At 45.9% G+C, this 22,211-nt stretch overlaps 1 protein-coding gene across 3 annotated transcripts in view; it reads left to right on the plus strand.

The window, feature by feature from the left end:
* The first annotated feature begins 237 nt into the window (after positions 1 to 237).
* RRAS2 (RAS related 2) overlaps positions 238 to 22,211 on the plus strand; it is a 35,594-nt gene continuing 13,620 nt past the window's right edge. Inside the window, exons 1-2 of one of the 3 annotated variants that reach the window (XM_042882116.1) lie at positions 312 to 357; positions 3,399 to 3,455. In XM_042882116.1, coding sequence (XP_042738050.1) covers positions 3,426 to 3,455 — 30 coding nt within the window. In that variant the 5' untranslated portion in view covers positions 312 to 357; positions 3,399 to 3,425. Of the gene's footprint in view, positions 358 to 3,398; positions 3,497 to 22,211 lie in introns of those variants that run through there. The other 2 variants (XM_042882115.1, XM_042882117.1) reach the window with 2 other exon arrangements.

A 22,211-nucleotide genomic window follows, 5' to 3' on the forward strand; every position in this document is an offset into this window, starting at 1 on the left:
CCCGGCGGCCATTTGTAGCCGCGGCGCCCTGGCTGCGGGGGCGGGCGGCGCTCCCTTCGCTCCGCACGGCACTGCTCCTCTCGGCTCGGCGCTGCCGGGCGCTCCGTTACCCGCGCTGTGCCAGCGGCGCGCTCTGTGAGCGGTGGGGCTCGGGGCCGAGCGGGCGGCGGACGGCAGGGAGGGAAGGCGGCGGCGGGCAGGGAGGCGCCGGACCTGGCGGCGCTGCCGCGCTCGGCTCCCCCCGGCTCCCCCATGGCCGCGGGCTGCAGGGACGGCCCGGGGCAGGAGAAGTACCGGCTGGTGGTGGTGGGCGGCGGCGGCGTGGGCAAGTCGGCGCTCACCATCCAGTTCATCCAGGTGAGGCGCGGCGCCGGGGTAGCCCCTCTCGCGGCGCCGGGGAGGTTCCGCTTCGCCCGGCTGCGGCGCCGGGGCCTGGGCGCTGCCCGGCGCGCGGAGCCGGGAGGGAGGAAGGCCAGGAGGCGCCCCGCGTTGCCGGTGGGAGGCGGCGACGTGACCTCGAGGGCCCCCCGGGAAGGCGCTGCGGGAGGGAAGGGGCGGCAGCAGCCTCCGGCCTGGCGCTGCCTGCGGCGAGCGGGTGGGGCGGTGACGGGGTGCGAAGCGCGTCCCTGCGGGCGGCGGCGGCGGGGCAGGGCAGGGCGAGCCGGGCGGCGCGGCTGCCTCGGTGCCGGTGTGCGACTTACGGAAAAATATGAGGAAAGGTGCGTCCTGCCGCGCGAGGGAGGGCCCTCGGTCTGCCCCTCTGCCGTACCGCTGCGGCGCGCCTTCAGGCTGAGCTCGGGCACGCAGGTAGCTGGCGCTTCAAGAGCTTGGCTTCCTGGGAAGCAGTTGCAAACGGAGCGCTGAGATGGGACCGGTTGCCGTCTTCGCAGCTTTGTGCGGCAGCAGGTACCGCGTGTGGCAGAGCGCGTCCATGCCTGCTGCTCTGGGGGCTGCTCGCTTCATTGGCCTGCTGCAGCTGGCTCAGCGCTGCTAACGCAACGCGGTGTGGTCGCTTTGGATGGCGTTGCCTGTGTGTTCCTGAGGGCATCCGGGCTGGTGTGAGAGCAGCGTGTGTGGCTGGAGGTCGGTTCTCCGGTGCTGAAGTCTTGGAAAATGCTGCTGAATGAGTTTGTGGAGTCTCTGGCTGTAGCATGGCTTTTGGATAGTCATGGCTAGAAGCGCCGAAGGAGGGAAGGATTCTGCAGAGCGCTGTATTGGTTTCTGCGGGCACTCACATTGAAACTTTCTTAAAACAAAGCTCAAGATGCACGTGTATGGAAGAAAAAGTTTTGTCTCAAGAGCTGCTGTTGGTGCCCCTTTTCCAGAGGAGATCTGTGAAAGAGGAATCTGGTGTCTTCCTGTGCGAGAAACTCGTCAAATTATTAGCTGAAAAAGAACTGTTTCGCTTTAAGAGTGGTGTCGGAGCAGCACTGTGGGGTTGAGCTGATGTGTTCAGAGTGAATTTTCCAAAACAACTTATTGTCAGCTTGTATTACATTATCTGCCTTGTTTTGTCCTCTCAGCTGCTTTATCTTGATGTGAAATCTTGCCACTGCAAAGTGATCTTTAGCAGAAAACTTGGCCTCTGAACAACCTGAGAAATAACTGGGAAATAAAGACCCTCTGTGTGGAGCCTCAGGGGCCTTAGGGACTGGTGTTGTGTGTTTTCTGTACTTGCTGCATTGCTATAGACAATAGGAAATGAAGCTTGATGTGTTGTTTCTTGGCTAGGGTATTTTCTTGAGCTCTTAATCCTTGTGATGGTGTCAAGTGTGCCTGATGCCATGCAGCCACTGCTGTCCTTCCTGCGTGGCGACTGTATTGCTAAACATGTTGTTTTCCTTTTAGGACTGTGTAGAAACTTCTCCAAATTGTTTTAAAATTGATTACAAGCGAGTCACATGCCTCATTGCTGGAATTTCTCAGGATTAAGTGGCCGACTCGTCATTGCCTCACTGCAGCATGGCTCGGTGCTAGGTTTGGCCACACGACAGGACTTGATGTCAGTGAGGGATTTCAGCTCTGTTTTGCTTTGCTATTGCTCGTGATAAAGTGTGGTCGTCACCATCTCAGTTCTGAAGCTCTTCAGGAGGAACATTTCTTGTTGGTGAATGCTTCCCACTTGGGTTTGTTTCCCTGTACTTAAATGCAAGTGCTTCAGGGCTGCTGGTTGCTTCCAGGTAAACAGGGCTGTTGTGCTCAGCCGTGGTGGGAAAGCACGTGTCCTAGTGTACATTGCCTCCTTTGGAGGACTGAAGGGGGATCTATATCTGAAAATAGGAAATGGTTCCCTCTTGTGCGGTGAAATAAGCAAAGAGGAACTGAGGCTGCAGGCAGAACCAGTTGAGCAGCTCTCTGTCACCAGCCCTGGGATCTGCCTGCCCAGTGCAGCCCTCCTGCCTTGCTCAGTGCCTGTGGTGGTGGCATGCTGAGGCCGGGCCTCGTATTGGCACTGGAGCCTCCTGGCCTGGGTGCAGCATCCGGCTTGAGAGCGTCAGTGGTGGTTTGTGCTCAAATTTGGGATGAAACAACACTGTTTTGGTCCCGCAGCCAAAGCTCTTCAACTGCATGTGAGCTGTTCAGAAGTTCCTCTTATGCTTGGAGAAGTTGTGGGGTGCACATTTGCAGATGAGGGCTGTCAGTGTGTGGTGACTGTCAGGCTCCTCTTGGCCCTTCCTCCAGGGAGATAAACAGAGCTGGGTATTAGGGCTGGTGGGACAGGATTCCATCCTGGAAATTCACAATCATTTCCTCTAAATCAGGATGTGATATATGAACTTTCTGCTGTCCAGTCTGCATGCTGTTAGGACAGGAAGTGGAGAAGTTGTAACTGTGGAGTAGATGGCCCCTGCCACAGCCATAAACCTTAGGAAAGCCCCGGTTAGTGGTAGTTCAGCTTCATGCCACGGCCTTTTAAAACTAAGTGCCGGAGCTAAGCATTCCTACTCTTAGCTAAACAATAAACAAATAATCCATCACACTGAGATCCCAGAAGAGGCAGAAGCCTTTTTTTGCAGGCAGCCAAGGCATTTGGGAGCACGAGCCGTGCGGGGCGCACAGCTGTTGCCGCAATAGCTCCTCTCCAGCTGTCATGCAGAGGTCTGTCACAAAATACTCCACATTCCCTTCTAACTCAGCCCTTTGTAATATTCAGGTTTCCTCGCTCAAAGGGAGTGCAGCCTTGCAAGTACTTAATCACCCTCTGCATACTTCTTAGCCTGCAGTTGCCATTTACTTCATGCTTTTTTTGGTTAGCTGGATTGCCGTGCCGCTAGTTTCAGCAGCACGCAGCAGGAATGCTACTGATGTTTTATGTGTCCAAGTATCTGCTCCGCAAAGCTGTGGCTGCCTTTTGTCAGAATTTTTAAAATAATTGGTTATGTTCTTCTTCTTTTTAGTGATACCGAAGGTTTTGTTGTGTTTGCATGCTGATCAGCATCCACTGTCTCCCAAGGGTGAATATCGCCAGAGAATGCATTGGTTTGAAAACCTTGAGGTGATGTTGACTGGATGCAGTTCCTTCAGTGTGGCTGAGCTCAGCTTGTCAGTCAGCTTCATGCTAAATGTAGTAATGCATGAATGTGTTTTAGGCTGCTGGAACAATTTGTGCAATGTAAAAGTGTATGTGGGGATCTAATGATTGTGTTTTGTGTGTGTGTATTGACTTCATGCTGTATTTGCATGTGAAAATTTGCAGTAACAATAGTAAGCTTCCTACTGCTCTTCCAGCTGTCAGTAACCAATTCTGATAGGAGCTGAGCTGGTCACTTTATTCAACAAGCAAGCAGAGCAAGTTGGAGGTAGATAGCTAATACCAGGCATTGCTCTGAAAGCAAGCGTATGTGGCTTACAGATGGGTGGTGAGCAGCTGTTTGGATATGCTTTCTCTTTTCCAAACTACAGTTTTCACCAGAACATTAGTTCTCAGTACTAGAAATACAACTAGGGGTGAGTTGACTCAGCGTTATCTTTTATTTGATGGAGTTGTTGGGTGAAAAAATGGCATTGTTCTCAATTTTAAGGTGAGGCTCTAAAACAGCACAGTAAAGCAGATGGAAAAGCAACAACTGAAATGCAGCTGGTGTCCACTCTGGGGGTTGGACAGACTCCATTGTCTGACTGTCCTGTGCCACTTGTATGTGCTGTGCTTGAGGGTTTAAGCCCCTCTCATTCCTGGGTATTCTGATGAACTGCTGCTGTCAGTCAGAACGTGTTCCTCGAGTGAGCCCATTTAAAAAAAAAAAAATCAAGGAATAAAATGTCACAGATTCCAGGCTGTGGATTCATATGAGGCTATGCTATAACTGTATGCTTACATTGTGGTAAACAGCAGGGTCGTATTACAGTGAGCAGTGTGGTGTGATGCAAGGTGGCAAAACATGATTCAGGGAATGAGTGTCTTTGTGTTGGCATCCACCGAGGTTAAAGGTGGCGTGTGTGTGTGTTGCAGAAGGTGGGAAATGAAAATCCTAATCCAAACAAAACTCTTGTGATGCAGTCACCTGGAAAAATAAGGGCCTGTTTTTCTCTTGTGAAACCTGAAGCCTTGGCTCCACGCTTTCCAGAGTGCTGCCACCAGAAAAAGGTTTGTATTGCTCAGTTGTAGATCTGCAGCCTGGCAACTGAAGTAGTTAACTGCTGGCCTAACTTCCTGGCAAAGATGGGTTGAAAGCGTGCCGAGAGCTGCTGAGAACTTGGTGCGATACCCCGGTGTTGCTCCTTGGTGGGGCTAAGTGGTGCAGTCCCTCACCACAGGGGTGTCTGCAAGGCAGACGCTGGGGCTCTGCAGTGGTACAATGCATCGTAACTTAGCCAGCAGGGATGCCATGCATTGATGTACTTAGAAGGGACACGATGAAAGCAGCTCGTTAATAAGTGAGCTGTGTTCAGAACTGGGCATGCTTCCTTCCCAAACTGAAATTCCTTTGAGATAACTTGCAACTCTTTGCAGTCAGAAAGCACTCTGTTGTGCAGCAGTCACTTGCACAGTAAGTTGGTACTGCTGTGTTGTTGGTTGCTTCCAGTGCCACTTGCACAAGGAGTGCTGGCAGAGCATCCCAGGCTGGGTGCCCTTTGTGCTCCCAGGGTGAATAGCAGCGCTGGCACAGAGCCCTGTGCCCCAGCTATCTGAGAGGTTCCTGGCCTCAGCTGGAGCTCCAGACTGTGCTGCAGGCTGCAGGGGGTGGCTGCTGCAAGCACGGCCCTTTTGGGGTGTGTGAAGGGCGGAGATGTTCTGCTTCAGGATACCTTATGTTTACGTAACTTGTTGGCACTTACCGATAACATTACCAGCCCCTTGAAGTGCTGCAAGATAACTACCAGCTTTGGTGAGTGTCTAGCTGGTAGGAAGCTGGAGTTGTACAGATCTTCCTGAATTAGTCTGTTCTCCGGTCTAGACCTGTGTGATGCTACTGAGTCAGTCCTTATCGCTCACGCTGCTTATCCTGCTGGCTTGGTAATCTTGCGCTCTCTTATGGCCATACGTACTATGGAAATGTAATATCCAGGTAAATGCAGTGTGTATTATGAATGTCTTCTGTTTCGAGAAGAATGTAAAACCAACCCCAGCTGAAATCCCGTTTGTAATTGCTCCTTGTACTCTTACTCGTACTTTGAGTATAACACATCCCCAGATGTCTGGATGTGACTGTGTTCACCCTAGACAAACCTTTAATGGAAGAGGCAGAGTGGATGGGATCCAGATCAGGTAACTTAGTTATAACAAACACCCATAGGTGCTGTTTGCCATGTGCAGTTGCTGGAGCTTTGCTTTAAAATGGTGATGGACAGAAGTGGTAAGCTGTTACTGCAGGTGTGGGGAGCTGCCTTCTAGGTGAGCTGTTTCTGTATGAGCAGTGAGTGGGGCCCTCCCCACTGGCCTTGAGCTGTGTTTTTCTTTCCAAATTGATCCATTCCCTATCATCTTGAAGAATTTTTTTCTGACTTTTTTTTTTTTTTCTCATGTTCTTTGCTGTTGTTCTGTCTCTCAGCTTTGGTGCTGTTGCTGCTTGAGTCCAAAATAGCCTCTAAGTCCCTCAGGGGGGAACAGGTAATATAAAGAGAAAGTAATATACTTTCTCTCCTAACTTAATCACTTCAAGTAGGAAGCAGGCAGAAAGGGTATTTACTTCAGCTCTTTCTTTGCCTTGTCTTATGACGTGCTGTGTGTATGCTTTAAGCTGGGCACATACCAGTGTCAGTGCCAAAGTTGCTGTGTGCTCCGTGGTGAGCAGGGCTCCTTCTAGGTGGAGCTGCCATAAGGGTGAAAGCACTGTTGGAACAGGTGGGTTGCCTGCAGGAGGGTTGGGGTGGAGCGCAGCACAAGGGCTTCTCACCTCTGGGTGAGGGAAGGTCATATTTGTGTGTTTATCTAGTGACCAACTGAGTGCTCTGCAACACTGCTTGGCAGTGAGGTGAGCTCGCAGCTTCTGATCTGCCGCAGGTGCAGGAAAAGCTGTGGGGCTGTGCTGAGCTGGGTGGCGCTGGGAGGGTTGTACCACGCTTCTCTCATTACATGGGGAGGTGCTGTGAGCTCTGGTTACGGGCTGAGATCCCGGATGAGGGCAGGTTGTTGGTAGAATCTGTGTAACTTACAATGTGCTGACGTGTGGCACAACTGCCCCAGGACTGTGTTGGGTGATGTGTGTGGAGCAGGGAAGGTGGCAGGGACACGGAGCCTTACCTTGGTGGTGGTGGGAGCAGCAGCCAAAACTTGAGAAGAAAAGGAACTCCTCAAGTTCTCTGCAATTCCTGAAACCCTCAGAGTTAAAAATAACCGGGGAATGTTTCTGGCAGGGATCAGTTACGCTGCCTGCACACAGCTCTGGCTGGCAGCGGTGTGAGCATAGCCAGACCCACAGCATCTTGTTGGCCCCATCAGGGCAGGGGTTGTCATCTGTGGGGGTGGGTGCAGGAGGGTTCTCCCACCTGGGTGGAAAGGGAGTAGAATGCAGCAGGATCCCTTTCAGCATGGGAGAGAGAAAGCATTAGCTGCTGACACCAGTGTGCGTTAATCATTAACTTGGTATTCACTCTGACGCATCTGAGTGCTGTAGTTCAAGAGAAAAAGATCTTTATGCAGAAGGTATATGCAAAGCTTTATTTCTCAGCAGGTAAACCTTAGGCATCTGTGTTTGGGACTATAAATGCCTGTCACCTTCCTCAAATCAAGCCAAAAAGCCTTCCCTGAAACTTCTGAGAAAATTATCCAGAGCTGGTCCGAGTGACTGTAGTTATTGAACATGTTGAGTCTCTAGTTGTATTTGCTAGAAAAAGATGAAACTTCAAAGTAATTGTAGTTCCTTTAGCATTTTTTTCTGGCAAAACACACTTCCTCACATCATACCACAGAACATCTAGAGTATTCCTAACTTATGATGATAGAAATCTGTGAGCCTACAAGCAAATCTTGAATGTTTTTGCTGTTTATGTGGCAAGTGGACCATGAAAATGGTAGGATGCCAGTGATAAGTCAGTATGAAGAATCTGGTGTCTTTGGATGGAAAAGAGATCCGTTAAACATCTTCTGCCATTAGACTCCCTCTGTGTAAGGGAAGCAAATGGGATTATGATGGCACAAACTGCATGCAGCAGGGTGTTTCTACATTCTCCATTCCTCGTAGTATTTCAGTGTTTGTCTTTCCTTCTAAGAAGGTTCTTTGTAATCATGCAAAAAAAAAGTGCTGATAATGGACTTGTGCCTGTGCTATGCTGAAGGAGGACATACTGTTAGAAATGTGTGTAAGGTTTTTTGCTAGCTTCCCCCAGTACGTCTGCATTAGCAAAATAAGCAGTGGTGATGTATTTAGATGTTACACAACAAAGAAACTATCAGGCTGTTTTTCATACTTGCCCTGCATTTTCAGTTGCTGCTTGGGATTGTTTCTAGCTGTTGGTCTTCAGAGTTCCCTGGAACTTTGCACTTTGCATGTTGCTCTGCTGCCTGCCCACTGGGCCCTGAGCAAATTATCATGACTGCGTACCCTGATTGGGATTTCCAAATCACAAACATATGCTGTGCCATTTAGATTTCCCATACGCTGCTTTTCCTTCACCTGATGTCCCTCATCTTTGTGAACTGGCTTCTCGCCTTGCTGGGAGCTCTCAGCTTGGGTATTCGGGGCGTGAGGGAGCATCCTTGTGCCTGGCAGAGAAGTCTGTAGGCTGTGTGCTGAAATGAAAGATTCCCAGGCCCTCAAGTTGGAAGGTGAGCCAGTATGAAGCCAAAGTAATCCTTAGCGTGTAAGCAGTGTAAGAGCACTAAAATGAGGAGCTCCGAAGAGTGGAAATGCATCTTATCTCTGTCTCTTAGTGACAGGTGGTGGTTGTCTGCTCCTGCCGGGGGAATGTTGCCCACTATCTGTGTTGGTGGGATTGTATGGGGAAAGAGCTTTAAACCTTAGCAGTTGCCTCCTTTGTCCTGACTTTATCTGCCTTTCTCTAAGTAGGTTGCATTCCTCACATTTTTAATAGTGGCTTCCCCTCCTCCATAGCTGCTTTGCCTTGTGTCGTGGGGCGCTGTGAATTTTTAGACTTGTGCTCCAGGAACCCTCTCCAGGAAAGGAAACTGAAGATCAAATCATTCTGCTTGGAGCAGAATTTGCAAATCTACTGTGTGCAGCGTGAGTTCAGTGTAGTGGTGACTTAGGATCTTAAAATCCAGCTGAGTTTGTACAAAGGCAGGGATTTTGTTCATGGTTTAAGGGTTTTTGTATCCTGAGACAAAATTGCACTTGGGTTTTCTGCTTGTTTTTGTTTTCAATTTACAAATACTCATAGGAGAATAACCAGAAGCTCTGCATCTCATGCAGTGAATCTCCTATGCGAGGGAAAGTGGTGGTGATCTGGGAGAATGAGCTCAGCCTGCCTGTGGGAGATGAACAGCTTCAGCTTCAACCGCTTGCCTCGGCCTTTGGGGTCTGACAGCTATTTCCTAAACCTGATGCACTCTGACTGTCAGGGCCAGAGCACATCCAAAGAGGACTTTGTTGTAACTCCATCTCTTAGAATTGTATCTGCATAGTACTAGTGCAGTCTTGGTTCGGTTCAACAAGTTTGTGATGGACACAGACTATCTAATTGCTTCTGAGCTCTGTGATTGTGGAAGGTTTCTTTTTATACATTCACAGAAAAGGAGCTTAGGGTTCAAATCAGAGAGTTCTCTAATGCTGGAAGAAGGCCTTTAGTTGATGGCATCTGTTCTGTCTGTGCGAGTAACTTAACGTTGGTTTTGCCATTAGCTGATGGCTGCAGAGCTCTGTGCAGTGATGTTATGCTGAGAGATAAGGTGCTATCCTAATTGGCTAAGGGAGAGTTAACCAACAAGAAGATAAGGTGACCTGAAGCCTTTCTTGTTACACTGATGGACTGGCTGTCCTTAGACTTCGTCAGTGGTTACTGAAAGTCTGAATAGCACTGAATAGTCCATTATTCTAAGTATGATGAAGTTGAAGAACCTGTTTTTAATCTGTAAAAATGAGAGAAACTAATGTGCTTTCCTGTGGTTTGGGTGCAGAGGGCTGGCTGCTTGTGCATTCCACGCTGTTTTCTCTTCACTGAATGCCTTTACCACAAGATCACTACTCGGTAGAATATGGGAGCGGAAATAGCAGTAGGGTATGGTTTTTCTTTTTTCTTCTAAAAGCCAAAGAGAACCAACAAAAACAACTGATCAGCCCTCCTGCATTCTAAAACCCTCTGTAAGCAAAGAAATTAAAGGTCTGCACACCGCTCACACATTTAAGATGGCCTTTGCTGTGTTCCTGCCTCTATGCATTTAATCAGAGCGCTTGCGTGAGTTCTTGTTTGCTTGAGAAGATGATGAAATAGTGGCACTTTCAACTTATTTATATAAACAGTATGTTTGTTTGTGCATGCAGTATGTGATCAGGAGGAGAAGTGCGTGGTGTTATTTGAGTTTGGAGTTTTTTGTATAGGTGATTTTTGTAATGAGAAGTCTTTTTTTTTTTTTTTATGGGTAACTTTTTCTTCAAAGTGAGGTGTTCTGAGCCCTTTCTGAGGAGATGCATAGTAAAGGTAATTCTCCAAGCACTGCTGAACTGGTACAGTATTGGGGGGCTGCAGCAGGCTGCAAATCTGAGCAGTGTAGTAGGAGTGCCTCCCTTCTGCACATGGTGGGAGTGGAGCTGGAGTAATTTAGCTTAGTTTCTGTGAACCTTCTCCAGATGGATAACTGAATTTGCTTTGTTTCAAATGGTTCTACTACAGAATTGGATTGTGGCATGCAGAAGTGGAGTGGGGAACTGAATTGTGAATTGCTTTGAAGGGGGCTGAAAAGCAACTCGAAAGAGGTTATGCTTTAAAAGCAGGAGCTTCCCTCCTGGAAAAACTAGTGGGACCTGCCGAGCTGGGAGGCTGAACCAGTGTAATGGAGCTGACTGCAGCACACAACAGTGTAAATTTGTCATCTTAAGATAATGAGCAAAAAGGATCTTCTTTGTAAGTCATTACTAGCCTCTATAGAAATCTTTCTGTGCTGGATTCATACCAGTATCTTTTTTCCCAAGCTTGCTGTCTGCTCTGATACTGAGTTATGGTGTATAGGTTTAATATTTTCTTAAAGGAAAAATATCTTGGTTAAGAACAAATCACTGCATTTTCTTTTTGGCAGTGTCTGCTCACAGAATCTATCCTGAAGAAGGTACTTTGTTTTATTCAGGTTTGATTACGAGTTAGTAGACATAAAATCAGAGACAGAAAATTCAGAACAGCAGGTAGCAGAAGCAATTTGTCTTAAGCAAAGAAATATGACTAGCATGATCAAGTTTATCTTTAACAAGCACTTGTCCTGCCTTCCTTTTCTTGTTGTGAAGAATTGTCTTCATGGCTTAGCTAATATGTTTACCAAAACTTTTCGTGACCTGTGCTCACACCTGTGTTTTCCACTTAGCTTTTCTCCTTCACTGCTGCCTCTAAAGGAATGTGATACAGAGAACTCAGTGTGTATCCTCCGATGCAAATGAGTGAATCATGTGCCCTGCCTGCTCTGTTCAGGCCGAGGGCAGTTCGTAAGTTTAGAAAACAAGTTTATTTGAGAACTTATGTAAATTTTTGTCAGAATGAGAGTGTGAGGGGACAGAAGGGAAACCACCGTGCTGGAAACCCCCCAGAACAAATTTTGACTAACCGTGTAGTGCTGTAAAACTCAAGTATCTGAATATGTATTTGAATCCTTCATTTTTAAACGTCTATGCTTTTTATAAGCCTAAATATCCAAAAGCCCACAATCTTACACATCAGATAATGCAGTCGTCAACACGAATACAATGTGTGAGAATGCTAAATGCTAAACTCTTTTTGGTGATGTGCATCTCTTATTTTCCTGTAGAACTTGAAATGTAGTTAGCCTGCTTATATACAAAAGTTGTGCTAGGAAAAATAATAAAATCTATTCAAAGGATATCTGGTAAAGAGTTGTCCTTGCAGTTTGGTGCAAATGTGCCTGTGACTCTGTAGTATTTATTGCCTGCCTCTTAATAAGGAAAGCCACTAGGAAAAATGATTCAGGAGTGTCTGAGTCAGTACACAAAGCTTTGATTTTTGCAGAGGGATGAATAGAAAAAGTACTTAATGATGCTAGAATTCATCTAAGGTCTGTCCTAGGTAAACTAGTGGTGCCTTCCCATGTTCTGTCTGGGCTGAGGCAATTACTAAAATGAAGCATGCAGAAGAGTAATTTGCAGTCAGCAGAAGGAAAAGGCCTTTATGTAGGGGGTGGGCTTTAGAGCCTTTGTGAAAGCAATACTAGAAGTGCCCTCCTTGGAAAATTTTCACATCTCTGCCATGCTGATGTTTCCCCTGAGGTTCATAGAATTGTTAAGGGTTGAAAGAGACCACTAAGATCATCTAGTCCAACTGCCAACCCATCCTCCTCATGCCCACAAACCTGTGTCCCTAAGTACCACATCAGTCCTTTTATCAAACACGTGCAGGGATGATGTCTCCACCACTTCCCTGGGCAGCCTGCACCAATGCTACCCCACTCTCTCTAAGACGAGATTATTCCTGATCGGATGTCAGGGGGAAGCTCTTTACTGAGAGAATGGTGAGGTGCTGGAACAGGCTGCCCAGAGAGGCTGTGGATGTCCTGTCCCTGGAGGTGTTCAAGATCAGGTTGGATGCAGCCCTGGGCAGCCTGGTCTAGCATAAGATCTGGAGGTTTGTGGTCCTGCATGAGGCAGGGGAGTTGGAACTTGATGATCCTTGGGGTCTCTTCCAATCCAAGCTGTTAAATGATTCTGATATCCAACCTGAACCTCCTTGGCACAACTTCAGGCTGTTTCCTCTCATCCTTTTGCTAGTGAGGATTTAACAGTGCACTGGGGAAGGATGTAAAAAGGAGGATGGTAGAATCTGTAGTTCTCTTGGTGGTCATAAGTTCTGCTGGTTTACAGGGAGTCCACCACTATATTGGATGTATTTTGATCTTAAGCCTTGTTTGCATTATTAATTTGCTAACTGCTGAAGCAGAACTGCATCCATGAGCTTTAGATGGTAGTACTAGAAGGGGACAGCTGTCTTGGTCTGCACTGTCACAGCATCTCTTGCTAGGCCTATGTTTGAAGCGCTGTACTTTGAAAGATGAAATTCTGCACCTGTAGTTTCCTGAGAAAGGCTCTTCAGTGGGGAGAGGGGAGAATGGGTTTTGCCCCAGCATCCAGCCCTTCAGAGAAATAATGGCTGAACAAAGTGCTATTTCCTTTTAGCGGTGTTTGTCTGCTGCTGTAGTGGTGTGTGAAGAACTATTTTGGGACCTGCTTTAACATCCTGTATATCTGAATGCTGGGGGAGAAAACACGAAGCCTTGTTTCCCAGTGATCTAAGGTCTGCATGGCTCCAGCACATGCTCCTGGCTCCAAGAGAAGCAAGTCCCTGAGTGGTGAGGGGAGACCTGTGGATGCAGAACTCAGTGCATGTGTTGGCTTGCTACAGCTGGCTGCATCACAGAGGTGATGCTGCTCAGTGTGGGGCTGCTGTCACCATGCATGTGCTTTCTTTGCTGCTACCATACATGGCCATACTGTTTAAAAAAAAAAAAAAAAATAAAAGAAAAATAAAAAACCTCTTGTTGACTGCTTGTGGTGGCGGAGCATGCAGCACTGCAGCTGAATGTTTACTTGCAGTGTCTTGATGTGGTTCATAATAGATGTGGCTTTTTGTAATGCGAAAATAGATATTTGCACACGAGGCTGTACTTTGTGGCATTGCGTGGTGCGAAGCAGACATGAGCATGAGAATGAGCCTGCTAATGCTCAGCTCATGGTGTGTTGCAGGAGGTGGTTATTTCTCTGCCTCAGTTATAACACCAGCTGGCTGGGAGATAGCTGGGCGAAGCAGCCTTTGCTGTTGAGATCATGAGCTCTCCAAAGGCATTGAAGATGGTATTAACACACAACTGCATAGGCCCTCTAGCTCGAGAGTCATGTAAAATATTGATCTTGTTAGAGCCACAAATGTTTAATATCTGTGTTCCCATTCCACACAGTGTGTTAGCACCAAGCAAGAAGTAAACTCCCCCTGAACCTGCATTGTGGTTTGGGTGGCACTGAGGGCGGCACTACCCTGCAGGTGCAGAGACTAAGGGGAAGAGATGCTATAGTTAGTTTTAGTATAAGCAAATATTTTGCTCATAAATAGGCTTTTTTTTAGATGGAAATAATGCCTGCTTAAACGCATAGACTGAATGCAGGAGACAAAAGCTTTTTGAATGTAAAATTTGAGGATGTGAGTGTGTCTCCCTTCAATACTCTTTAAAACCTGAAGTTTCTGTGGCTAAAAGCTCTGGTGCTCACTGAAGCTTCAGGATCTCTTCCTTTTCCCTCCATACCAGCAACCAGGCTGCACTGAGCAAGGCAGCACCTGTGACCAGTTCTGCAGCGCCAAAACTTGCTCACACATCAGAAGTAGTGACTACAAAATTGCTTGATAGCTCTGGTTCCTGGAATTGGGGTCTGTTCACACTTACCCATAAGTAAGCCTTGTTCACATTGTACTTTCCCTGTGTGAGTGGTGCTGTTTGGTGGGGCCTGTGGTGAGTGGGCAGTGAGCACCATCCCTGGGAAAGCACAGTAAATGCTTGTATGTAAACTGTAAATGTCACTGCACATTTGCTGGTAAAAGTGAATTTGCTGATTCTGAGCAAGCTTTTGTCACTGTGGTATGGACTAAAGTGTAGCACAAGTGTGTGACATCAAAAGAAGATAAATGCAAGGGCTGGAGCTATTGCAGGAGCCTGTGCTCATCTGGACTTGAGGGAATGACACCAGACATGGAACAGCAACTTCCCATATTTCACAACTATCAGTCTGGTTTTTTATTTTTACTTTTTCCTTCTGAGCACTGAGGATAAAATTTCCCACATTACATCTTCCTTCTGTCCTGTAGCCTAACGCTGATGAGAAAAGCAGTCTGAATGACACTGTCAGATGTAAAGAAGTTGCCTTTGATCTGGAAGTCTGCTACTGATTGTAGTAAGTGGAATAAGTCTTCACAGTCGTTATAAGACTTTTTCCAGGGGCATAAAGAGCTTTAACTTCAGTGCAAGCGCTGGTTAGGCTGGAAAGAAAAGCACTGTACTGCACTGGTGCCTGGAAAGTGCTTGCTATTTTTCAAAGACATTTGTCCAGCTGAAGCTTTCTTTCAAGTCCAAGCTGTGGGTTCCTTTAACGCCTTATATTAGATTTACAATCATTTGTTTTATGGAAACTTAGTGCTTCCAAAAATAGTGGTGTTAGCTGGAGCTGCTTCTTTTGAAGCAGTAGTGTCGACATCTGTGGGAACTGCCTCTGTTTAATGGACCTGTGCTTTTCCACAGGCATCGTGCCTCATTGTGATTTCAGGTTAATCTCTCTGAAATCCGTGCCAGATCTCTCTAGTGAGCAGGGGTAGAATTTCTCCTTCGTACAGAGTTGCACGTTCAGTGGTGCGGTGGCTATCACATCGCTCTGCTCTGTTTGGCTGACAATGGTCAGGTTCAGTCTTTTCCCCTGATTGCTCAAGTGCTGTGTTCAGGTTGACAGACCAAACAAAGGGACACTTGTGTGTTGGGAGCCAGAACTGTGCTGTTGCTGCTGCTAAAAGGCTTTCTGCTCCTCTTCTACCTGGCCAAGTCCTCTCTTTTTCACAGTCGGTAGGTTAACTTGACACCTTGCCTTAAGGATGAGGTAGAAAATGCTCCTAAGTCTTGTTTGGCTCTAAATCCCAAGCTAAGGGTATAAATACTTCTTGTTTTCCTATCTGGGTTAAGAAAACAGCATTGTAGCGTCAGTCCCTTGAAAAAACATCTTGTGGAAAGTATGCTAAGGTTATGGAGCTTAGTGCTGGACTTGGGAGTGATTGGCATGTAGATGCTGTGCTTTTTTCTCATTCCTGCTTGCTTTAGGAGCCTGCCAGATAATATTTGGTGACCAGGATAAATCTTCTTTCTATTTGAGGTTTTACTTGGCCATGGACTTCAGAGAATCTGTTTCATAAGGCAAAAAAAAAAAAAAAAAAAAAGCACATTTTCATCTTGGACTGCAGAACAACAACTGATAGGGATGTGCCAGAACAGCAGTTCTGGGGATGTTGGCAGTGCTGCAGCATGGGGTTCGTATGTGTTGAGGCATAGGATCTCATCTGGTGCTGCTTTCAAGCTGTGTCTGCTGTGGTGTGAAGGAAACTTAAAGTGCCTTGTTAAAAGCATGCATTTAATACGTTATCACTATAGTAGCTTCTCAGTATGAACTTTTTGTCTACCAGCTTGCCACCTGCCAGCGATTCAGATACCCTTTTCATAAGGGAAAGCTGTCTCGGATGTTTTCATCTGAAATGATTTTGCTACATGCACTACAGTGGTAATATACGTTATTTAGCTTTGGATATTGGCGTGCCTAAGGGATTAACACACTTCCAAGAAGCTGATGACTTCATGACTTCATAGGTAGACAACCACTTCCATCATTGGCATTTAAGATTTTTCAGGACTTGAGGTTAACTGCTTTGTGGGTTTTAGCTGGACGAGGATTTGGGAGGAAAGCTGCTAATTACTGGCCTTGCTAATGAAAATGGATGGCTAAATAACTCAGCTGCCACTTCAGCATTCTTGGCACTTCTGGTTATGACACTTTCAAAACTTAAAGATTACAGTAATTGTCTGTAGTCTATGAAATGAGTCTAGACATTCTTGTCTAAGGCCAAAAGGTTGGAGTTAAATAAATACACAATTTGGACAAATAAAGCCATCAGAATCATGCTTGTCCAACACAATAGTTCTTAGTAGATTTAAGTACTATTTTATAGCTCTTCCTAAATAATTAGCTTCTAATGATCAGCTAATAAATTTTGGAAAATAAAGTACTCTGTGCCTCGCTAATGAAGCGGAACGTTTTCGTGTTGGATGTTGTCCAAGCTGGTGTTCAAGAATTCCGTGGGGCTTACTGTGGTAACGGGGGAAAAAAAAAAAGGGGTGGAACCTAATGCATTGCTATCTCTGACTGCAGTGACCTCACAGAGTAAGTGAGGTGTGGTGCGGGCTTGGAAAATCATCTTCACTTTTAATTACGTGCATGCTAATGATTCTTTGCCGTTTTTCTTTCATTAATGGATCAAATGGCATATAGCGAAAACTGCTGGGAGCTCCCACTCTTTTGGTTCAGCCTGTTTGGTAGGTTTTACTCACTTATTTGGGCTAGAAGGTGTGCATTAAAGTAATACTGTGGGTCCAGATGTCCATAGCTGGGGCCAGACAATCCGAGAAGTCTAGTTAACAAGCAATTTGCTCGCTGCAAATTCTAACAGTTGTGATTTAAGGTAAATGCTCAGACTCTCCTCCAGGGTTTATCTTTGCTGTGGAGTCAAAGTTTTCAATCTGTACTTGAGCACTTTCTGTGCATCCTTTAAGGGACTGCAAAGTGGCTTCATAAGATTGTGAATGCCCTGAACATACCTTTGTAGCCTCTAACCTGAGGTCTCTTGCTGACTGTTTTAAATAGGTCTCAGAACTATGAACTGATGAGCTATATAAATTGATTCTAACCTTACCTCATTACGGTACTTAAATTTATGAATCAAAACCTCTTGTTACGCAGCTGGATCATATATAACATCATTAGAACAAGTAAGCTCCAGCCCCCTACCCTCAGGGGCACTTCACTGGGAAAAATTTTTCCACCTACAGGTGTAGTACTATTATCTGGTTATACACCTTTCCTAAAGTCAGATTATAAGTGTAAAAAGATGTGGGCTTCTTGAGGTGGGAACTCAGATGATCCTAAGGAGTTTGTATGCATATGTCTGAGCCTAATAAAGTCTTAGAGATGAGAAGATAGGGTGTACAGAATACTTAAATGTTTCTCGAGTTGCAAGTGGCTCTTGCATATGTCTGTTGTGAAGCAAAAATGAAATCAAGATTCATCTGTGCTTGCAGGATAGAGCGTGTTTTCTAATCAGGCATGTTTAAACTTGAGAAATTGCATTGCCTCCTTCAAAGAACATTGCTGGCGCTTACTGCCATTAAAGGGCATTAATTCAAGGCTGTACAGAGAAGTCTTAAAAGACAGGGAACGTGAACTTTTCTCTGATCCTGAGCGCTGAGGGCTGTATTGCCATAAGCAGCCAGAGTCCAGAGTTTAAGGTCTGTGTATCTTACAGCATGTCTGGGAGGGCACTTGGCGCTCGGTAGGATAGCTGTAAACCAGAAGCAAGCGCTTGCAGGCTGCATAGCTCCCACTGCTGAGCTATGTGCAGCATGGGGAGCTGTCAGCTAGCAATGGGAGAAATGTAAGCACAGCACTGACTTGGATTGAATTTAAATCTGAAGACTGTTTTAAAAATATTTTTCAAAGTTTTTTTTTTTTTTAAAGGTGTTCGCATACAGTTCTTAACTGAGCCAAAGGCTGCTCCTTCCTGTGACAAAATACATGAGTTAAAAACCCTTTCATTGGTGTTGATGTTACATGCATGTAACCACTGTCCGCTCTGTCCATAACTCAAATGCTGAGGTTGCATTAACACTTCACAAGAGTTCTCCTGACAGTTTGTTTAAGCCTGGCAGGAAGTTAGCGAGAAGACGTGCCATCTTTTCCAATAAAGCATTTGCCATATTTATTCTGTGAGCCTGTGTGATAGGAGCACACACAATTTGTCAGGCTGCCTTGGTTATGTGTCAGATGCCTTTTCTCTGAGACAATATGCCACTTCTTCACGGATCCTCACGGGTTTTTTTTTTTTTCTTCCCAGAATCCTGTATTTATCTGCTCAGAAGTCAGAAGCTCTCCAGTTCCTGCTGAGCCCAAGCCATTCTGTATAGTTGCTACAGGGCAAAAATGGGAGCAGAAGTGAACGTGTTTGTGAATGGGGAAGTTCAAGTCACTTCAATGCAGAAATGAAAAGTGCTTAGATAGGATTCAGATGTATGCGCTGGTCTTCAAAATGGAGATGCTTCCTCCTGTATCCCTCGTTCCCTCCCAACCTCTGCTTCCCAGCACCTTTGGGAGAAGCTGAGTTGGCTTTGCTTTTAGGTACTTTGGGTAGGGACTGCTGCAAAGCCCATGCAGGCGAGCTGTATTATATGGCCATGTACAATAACTGCCTGTGTACCAAACAATTATTTGATATTTCTTTCTGACGTGGTTGTTCCCTATATATGGAGTGGAGAAGGGAGAGGCACAAGAATGTATGACTGGGCAATGGGATTGATTCTTCGGTGCTTCCAAGCGAAGCAGTTCCTTGACAATGTATTAGAGATCCATAGATATAACTCGCACTCCTCCCTCCAATATACATTTAACTAAGCCAGATGTTTGTTTTGTATCCCACAAAGTCTTGTTCAGGATTTAAGACTTGTACTTCACAGACTACAAATGATGGGAGTAGTGTGGTGGGACTGCTCTTAGACCTTTGTGGGCGATGTGAGAACTTTGCCTTCTCTGAGACTTTTGCAGGTGTGACCTTAATCATATATATCAATATTTTATGTACACGCAATGCTTGTTCTTCAGGAGCAGATAAAAACTTCTCTATTTGATAAAAGCAGCCTTGTTTTTTGCCAAATACCAAGGTGGGGGGGCAGCAAGAAGCAAAGCTGTGCTTAGGTTGTAGTAGTCCCCCTGCAAAGGGGTTGCTTTGTGTGTGGCTCATGCCCTCTCACTGTCACTTCAATTTAACCTTCTGCTGTTGCCTCTCAGTTTTCATTGCTGAAACTATCAGGTGTTTCACATCACTTGATAATTGCGGTAATTGCAGTTACAAATTGCCTCTGTTTCCCTGGGTAGTCATAACAGTGCTGGCAGGACGCATTACAACAGCGGGAAGTGCTGTCGATGGAGGGAAGCATCCCTGATGGCTTTGAAGCACTGGCTGCATGTCAGTTGATATTTTTCCTGAAGAAAGGAACAGGTGCTCTTACTGTTTCTAGAAGTAAAAGAAAATAACCTGCAGTGTGTGAGTATGGGATAGTTAGAAGGACATACCTGCCCTTCTGTAGCATAATCCAGTATTTTGATAGTAGTCTCTGCAGCTTAGTTTTCATCAGCATCATTCTAGACCTTTTGTCACTTGTTCTCCCTAGTCTGCAGCAGCAGAATGCTACTTTAGTTATGCAGAGCTTGAAAAAGCTGCTTTGGCATAGCCAAGGGCCTCAAAATGTGTTCCTATGGACTGGCCATAGGAGCGTGCTGTAGTTCTGGCCTTAAAGTCAGGACTTGCACTATGCTTCACCTGTTGGTGATGCTTCAGGAGTGCAGAAGAAGGACAGATGCTGGGGAGCCCAAGCAGTGCTGTGCTTCAGGTTGCTGGGACGTGTTCCAAGCTCAGGCTGAGTGCTCAGTGCATTGCATTCACCAGCATGTTTGTTTTCAGTCCTGACTTAGCAATTACATCTGGGAAGGATTTGGGGGATATTCGCAATACTGAAATTGTGGATGTTATTTAAATCTAGAGATGGCCTGTAACTTCAGCTGGAGGGTGGAAACCCTTCTATTTCCTTGCTTTCGCTGGATTGAAACTAAGCATTTAAACATGTGGAAAAAATTTAAATAAGCAACTTTATTTCTTTAGAAACATTAAGCATATATTTAGTAAATACAACAGATTATAGACACAGCGAGGATGAAAATGTATTTTGGCATGTACTGCTCCTTCAGCTTAGTCACAGCAGTGTGCTTTGCCCTTTCTATGTTTTGCAACTTACCTCGTGGTGCCAAAGGATGGAATCCAGTGGCTTTTCAGCTTGCAGGCTGTTGATGGCCCAATGAGGACTAATTAAAAAACCTCACAAAAAAAAAAAAAGCAACTTGACAATGGGTCTGTGCCTTTACATGTAAAAATGATTTTTTTTTTTTTTTTTTTTTTTGCTAATTGTTATTATTAATTTATAGGGAGGGAGTCCTGGGAATGAGTGAGTCCAGCTAATGGAGGAATTCCCCTTTGTATACTAAAGGCAGCATAATGAACTGAGGGGAGAGATAAACTGAAGGCAGATTTTCACACATCCTCCTTGCCAGAAAACTTGGGTGACTGAGACATTGTGTTAGGAGTTACTCTTATCTTTAAAAGGAGAACAACTGTTGGAATGAACGGTCACAGTCAGCGTGGTGATGTCATTGTGCCAGAATACTACAAGGAGAAACTCCTGGGAAGGTCAGGAAATCATGGGGTTGTAACCAGCAGCACAGAGTCCAGTTGGAGGCCTGTAAATAGTCCTGTTCCCCAAGCACTGGTACTGGGTCTGGTCTTGTTCAGGATGGAAAGGGTGAAGTTAACCCTCAGCAAGTTTGCTGGTTATGTAAAGCTGGAAGGAGTGCCTGACACACCAGAATGCTGTGCTGCCATTCAGCAAGATCTGGACAGACTGGAGAGCTGAGCAGAGAGTGACCTGGTGAGGTTCAACAAGAGCAAGTCCCACACCAGGGGAGGAATAACTGCATGATTCAGTACAGGTTAGGGGCTGACCTGTTGGAGAGGAGCTCTGCAGAGAAGGATGCTTTCCTATGTGACTTGTTGTAGGGAACCTGCTTTAGCAGGGGGTTGTACTCAATAATCTCCAGAGATCCCTTCCAAGCCCTGCAGTTCTGTGTGTTTGGAACACGTTTTAGGATGGTGATGGTGAGTGTGTGATAGGTGGGGGTGAGTTGCCCCGTTGCAAGGGATCATAGAATCACTAAGTTAGAAAAGACTTTTAAGATCATTCAGTCCAACTGTCCACCTACCACTAATATTTCTCATTAAAACATGTCTCTCAGTACAATATCTAAATGTTTCTTGAACACCTCCAGGGACATCTCCCTGGGCAGCCTGTTCCGGCTCCTGACAGCTCTGGGAGACGTATTTCCTAATATCCAACCTGTGGCTGTCCTAGAGATTACTTTTTTTTTCTTTGTAAAAAGGCTTGTATCCTTGGTAGGTTTTCTCATGTTGGAGCAGGATTGCCTCAGCAGTCTTAGAAAGAGGAAATCTAGAAAATTTCTTGTGTAATATTTTGGGTAAACTGTATGGTTGATGAAACAGCTGGGCTTGGCTTCTCATTTCCTTTCTAGGAAGCGGATGGAAGAAGCCTTGATTTCATTAGTGATGAAAGGAGCGGTGTAACAGAAGACCATGTTTGCTTACTATCTTCACAAAGTTTCTTCTAATTATTTACTGTCAGTGACCAACCAGAGCGAAACTAATTGAATGAGGCTCAGCTCCTCAAGTTCATCATGGAAAAACTATTACTTTTGAGAGGGGAGATATGGCAAACGTGTTCCTGTAGGGTGACCAACTGCAGTACCACAAGAGAATAATCCTGCATGGTTTGTACCAGCAAGCATCCAGGACACTCTAGCTCTGCTGTCTTATAGTTTAGCAGAGAAACTGTTGTGGAGCATGAGGGCTTATATGTACAGCTTTCATTCAGTAGGTAAGCCTGGCATGGCACAGCATTGCTGAGCAAATCTACCTGGCCTCAGCATTAGCACCAAACCCATAGGCTGGTGGTTGTTTACATCTGTTGGTGCTGCTGTTAGTCCTTTAAGCACTTCTATAGCAAACTCTATGACTACTTCTACAAAAACACTCAAGTCTTGGGCTCTTTGGATATGCTAGCGCAGAGCAGCCTTCAGAGGTAAGGGTGCCACCTCTTGGAGTACTTCAGGCTGTGCTGTGCCATCTCTTAGTTCTTTAAATGCTGGCTGAGTGGCAACAGTAAGGTCCATTTCTGCTCAGGTTGATGCATG

The sequence above is a fragment of the Lagopus leucura genome, unplaced genomic scaffold, assembly GCF_019238085.1.
Source record: "Lagopus leucura isolate 7727_CA_CO unplaced genomic scaffold, USGS_WTPT01 Super-Scaffold_100033, whole genome shotgun sequence".
NCBI lineage: Eukaryota > Metazoa > Chordata > Aves > Galliformes > Phasianidae > Lagopus > Lagopus leucura.